General features: G+C 31.2%; 1 protein-coding gene across 1 annotated transcript; it reads right to left on the bottom strand.

Moving 5' to 3' along the window:
* Positions 1 to 1,003: 1,003 nt before the first annotated feature.
* LOC114183236 (peroxidase P7-like) lies at positions 1,004 to 3,419 on the bottom strand. Its single transcript, XM_028070171.2, has 3 exons — positions 3,163 to 3,419; positions 2,525 to 2,716; positions 1,004 to 1,738 (listed from the first exon to the last, which is right to left on the bottom strand). Exons 1-3 carry the CDS (start codon positions 3,376 to 3,378, stop codon positions 1,187 to 1,189), a joined length of 960 nt encoding a protein of 319 aa, XP_027925972.1. The 5' UTR covers positions 3,379 to 3,419; the 3' UTR covers positions 1,004 to 1,186.
* Positions 3,420 to 5,161: the final 1,742 nt, after the last annotated feature.

Below are 5,161 nucleotides of genomic sequence, written 5' to 3' on the forward strand. Positions count from 1 at the left end.
TTATTTTTTTATAAATATAAAAAGAAAAGTTAGGTACTATATGTTTTTTCATAACCATTTCTTAAAGGTGACTTGATTATCATTTTTTTTAGTAATTACGTCTCTCAATTTTTGATTAAATTTTGATAAATTATTTTTTAATCTTAATTTTTTTTAAATAGTTATTATTGATGAAAAATAAAATAATAAATTCATTTGTTTTAAGTGATAGAAGGGAAGATATTCTTGAATATGAAAACAAGACAAATTTACTTCTTTACCTATTTTCCAGCATGATACTAGGAATTCAATTGTTGAATTAAATGACCATTTCTTAAGATTCAAAAGTTGTAAGTGGAAAATTTCATATTAATTCTTTTGAATTATAGGTAGAATGTTTTATATTAATTCTTTGAAACTTAATATAAGAAAACGTTCTCAAATACGAGAGTATTAAGAAAAAGAGATGAAATTAGAAAAAAATTATTTAAAATAAGTTTCATATCAAATATAATTTTAAAATTATACTTTTAAAAAAAATATATACAAAAATTTTAATATTAAATTATATATATTTTTATTATATTAATAATAGTTAAATATATAAGATTTGAGTATATTACTTTTTACTTTACAAACCTTTTTATCAAAGATCCGCCATTGACCGTCATTTCACCACTTATATATTCATCCATTTATCTACACATAGATAGAATTTAGGGTGACAGGTATACTTTACCAATTCGAGAAACTCTTTAAATTAAATAAGAATAAATAAAACCAAAATGTTTACGAGAATGAGGTACATATACGTACATAACTGCAACCATTCAAATATCATACGACGAAGTCAATAAAGTACGAAATGAGAAGTATTTGTAAGTTTCAACTTTTGTCATATCAATGTTTCAAATATGTACTCTGCCGTATGAATATACTGCAGTAGCCTTATACTAGATAATTAAAGATTAAAAAAATAAAATAATTTATACAGTAAAGTACATTTTCATTATTATTATTGACAAATTATTAAACAATATTATAAAACCAATATCTTTTACAATAATTATTTTGAGAGTGAGGTATAAAAAGCACACTTTTTCAACACATCTAATTTTATAATTCTTAATTACTATTTAAGCAATGAAACAAAACACCATTTCTATAATACGTTCCTCGTACAGAACGAACAAGAAACTGAGGATGTTCAATTGACAAGCCTGCAATTCCTTCTGATCTCACCAGCAGTTCCAGTGAGAGGAGTGATATCACTCATCTTAGTCATAGCTTCAGCAAAATCACGAAAAAACGCAGCATTGCTGTCGCTGTAAATTCTGACCAAAGGGTCTTGAGAGGCACCGTCGAAGAGCACTTGATCGGAGATGAGAAGGCCACGGCGAGCCACCAGGTCGGAGAAGTAGTTGTTGTCGAAGAGAACGGGAGTGAGGGAGTCGAGAGGGGACAAGTTAGTGTCCCCACCAGAGGAAGGGCAAGTGGTTCTTCTTGACGCGGCGAAGCTGGTGTCGATGTTGGTTCCGTTGTAGATGCGAGCTCTGAAAAACTGGCACTGCGCTTGCCCTAAGCTGTGGCTGCCGGAGAGCACGGTGAGGTCACGTGCGCTCAGGCCTTTGGCGGCGAAGGCGGTGGTGAGTGTGGGAAGGTCGGAGAACGGAGAAGGGAGTTCGGCGTTGGCTGCGCTTTGGCTTGCTGTTCTTGCGTCTCTTCGACCTAGTGCTACTGTCCATGAAGGTCCTCCGAGCTGCCATTTCAGAATATTAGGTTTAGGGTTAGTATGATTTTTTTACATATACTTAAGATAAACAAATTATTTAAAATAATTAGCGGTAGGTGGACCATATCTAAGCTTTTCTTTAACAAATAATTGTTTCATTTTAATGTGATATTAGATAGATAAAAGCGAACAGAGAGGAATTGTTGAGCTAAAGTGGTGTGAGTGAAAGCTTAAAATGGATGACACAGCAGAAGACAAAGGTTTGGTGGTACTTGTGTTTCTGAGGTTTTTAAAAGGGAAGATAATGAGTGGTTCTTCTCGAGAATGAGACAAGGCTGACACCAGACTTTGATTGCATGAACCATTATCCCTTCTTTTTTTCTTTTTCTCTTCATCAATTATTGTTCTGTGTGATGCATTTTTTCGGGGAAGGGGACCCCACCAAATTACGAGAGTTGACATGGTGATCGATTACGTGTTAGAGGAAAGTAAAAACCGAAAGTGGGGAACAAGGTTTGAAAACAAGCCCATGCCAAAATCAGATGTTAGGAAAAATACAAACATCAACTTAGCTTAGCTACGTATCTGCTTCTTCTGATGAGAATGACTGAACCTTCCAACCTCATTCTAACATTTCAATAATGGAAGCAGGGAAAAACCCTAATGAAACACATCATATATTTTTCACGTGTTGTGTTCTATGCAATTATATAATAATTCTTAGATATATGCATGTAATATTACAGATTTGGTAGTGGCAAATGAAAATGATATTTCTCTACACAGAAAGAAAGAGAAGAAAAGATGGCTCACCAGAACTACTCCATCTCTTGCTGCAAGTGCCAGAATATCAGCACAAGAGACAATGCCATTGCAAGCAGCTTCAACCTTGGTTTTAATGGTGTCGATCACTTCGTAACCCCTCATTGAATTTCTGTTTGGTGCTGCATTTTTCTCACCAACAAATGTGTCACTGTCATCCAATAAAATTGATGCATCGCAGCCCTGAAAATTAATGTAACTAAGATTATTTGTAGTTTTTTGTTTTAACCAAATCATGTATGCTTACAATACACATGAATAGTCAACGTTATTTTTACTCAAATTTAACGTTTCATATGTCGTTAGATATCGTTAGATCTTTTGAGAGAGGTTTAAGCCGATCACTAGATGAATCAGGTTCTAATACTACTGTTAGGTCTTTTGAGAGAGGATTGTCTCAGAAATTTAATACCACTGAGCATGAGTCCAACCTACACATAAGAGATGAACACCAATCTTAACTAAAAACCTTAAGGCGATGGGTTTATGGGTCTTCATCCTTATATAATGCTCTACTTTTTTGTTTATAGTTAATTTGAGACTTAAACTCACACTTACATTCCTAATACATATGTGTTTGAACATAGATATAGAAGTGATATTAAAGAAACAAGAAACTGTGTTCTTACATTGACAAAACAATCGTGGAAGAACAATCGGAGTATAGAGGCTCCAAGTCGAGGTTCTCCATTGATGGCTTGCTCCATTACATTTCTCATAATGGTTTGAAGATTGGGACAAGTTTTATCGTAGAAGTTGGTAGAAAGTTGTGCATTGGTTGAAGAAGAAAGGAGAGAAAGAATGAAGAGTGCAACAAAGAAGAGGGTACGTGAGAAAGGTGCCATCTTTCAAGCTTTAAGCCACAAAATAGTGATTATTTTGTAGTGTTAGAAGTGAAGAGGGCAATGAAAGAAGAGGGTATGCAATATATATATATATATATATATATATATATATATATATATATATATATATATATATAGAATGTTGGTGCATGCAGAGACAGCAAAATTTGGAAAAAAAAAAGTTCTACCAAATTTCAAATTTGGCTGCTCCATACATACTTTACTTTAAAAAAAAAAAGGGATAAAAGATTAAATAACATTAGTTCCAACTTAAAATTATGAAGTTTAATATTTAAGAAAAATTATATGTACTTGAACTTTCTTAATCCAATATAAGACTTTTAATTTATATTTTAATTTTTAACCGATTATTAATAAAAATAAACAAGAGAAAAGATTTAGAGAAAAGTTATACCTACTTTTTTTTGGAGGATGTCATATTACAAGTGGGAAATTAATTTTCACAGTTGAAGATGTTTTTTTCTTGAGACAATCTGGATAAATGTACGTACTTCATCAAGGCACCCTTTTTATTACAATCATGAAATTTTGTGAACATTCTACTTTATATTCAATAAATCCACTAATAACAATGTCATAGTTTTAAGTCAATTTTAATGGAAAGAATTACAAAAATTATTAAGCAGTGTGAGACTTTACTATATAGTCATCTCATCACTAATCTGCACATAATATATAATTAAATATTTAAGTGTGGTTAATTTTTTCAGTAAATTAAAAATCTTCCATACTAAAAGTTAAATAACATCATAAATATACTGTTCCAAACCCCCTAATAAGAAAAACACGTGTTAAAAAAAAACTTGTTATTTTCAAGAATTTACATTGATTTACACTTCCTTTTGTATACTTTAACAAATGAGATTAATCAAGAAGGCCACGATAAAATCGCATAAAGTATTCTTAATTTATATGATTGGTGCCTCTTTGGTTTTCGAACTTTTATCTTTATTTAATTTATTTATTATTTAATGAAAGAAGATGCATGATTGTTGTCACTTTACACGTCAGTAACATGAATAATTCATAATATTGTGAAGGCAAAGATGAAGCAAAAAAGAAAGAGCTTGAATCATTCACCACCATAAAAGTGATTCTAATCATAACCATGAATATATCCTTTTTAGGAGAACCAAAAGCTGGGATCTGTTTGACCAGTTTTCTACAAGTTGCATATGCACATAAAGCACTTCTCAATCTAACTTCAATTACATTTGGTTAAGTCAAACACATCTTTGTCTAAATCAGTTATTTTGTCAAATCAAAATTAACAAAACAAATGATAAAAAAAAAAAAAAAAAAGTGGGTATCGTTCACGTTTCTGAAAAATAAAAAAAAGTTGGTTGTGTGCACTTTTCTAGGGCATCACATTCATATGAAAAATGGTTTTTACAACTTTTAATAAAGGTTGACGAAGGTATTTATGGACGAAAATTCAATGATTTGAATTTGTATATGATATAAATGATTTGACAGGGAAATCTGCAGTCACATTATAGTAAAATTGTCACATAGATGTAACTCACTTCACACACATGTTTATTATTGCGATGTGTTTGGCCAATTAGGACCTTTGAAAGCTTGGTCACGTATGCTCATAAATTAAACCATATCAAAGTCAGAACTATGACTAATTCAAGATCTGATACATAATCGATGTCATCATTTTTTTTTTTTTAAGATGAAAATTTAGAGGAAAAATGGACAGTACATCAGTTTTTTTTTTTTTTTTTATGGAGTATATATTAAACATTACTATATA

Source organism: Vigna unguiculata, chromosome 5, assembly GCF_037176805.1.
Source record: "Vigna unguiculata cultivar grain cowpea cultivar isolate G323 ecotype 2 chromosome 5, ASM3717680v1, whole genome shotgun sequence".
Taxonomy (NCBI): domain Eukaryota; kingdom Viridiplantae; phylum Streptophyta; class Magnoliopsida; order Fabales; family Fabaceae; genus Vigna; species Vigna unguiculata.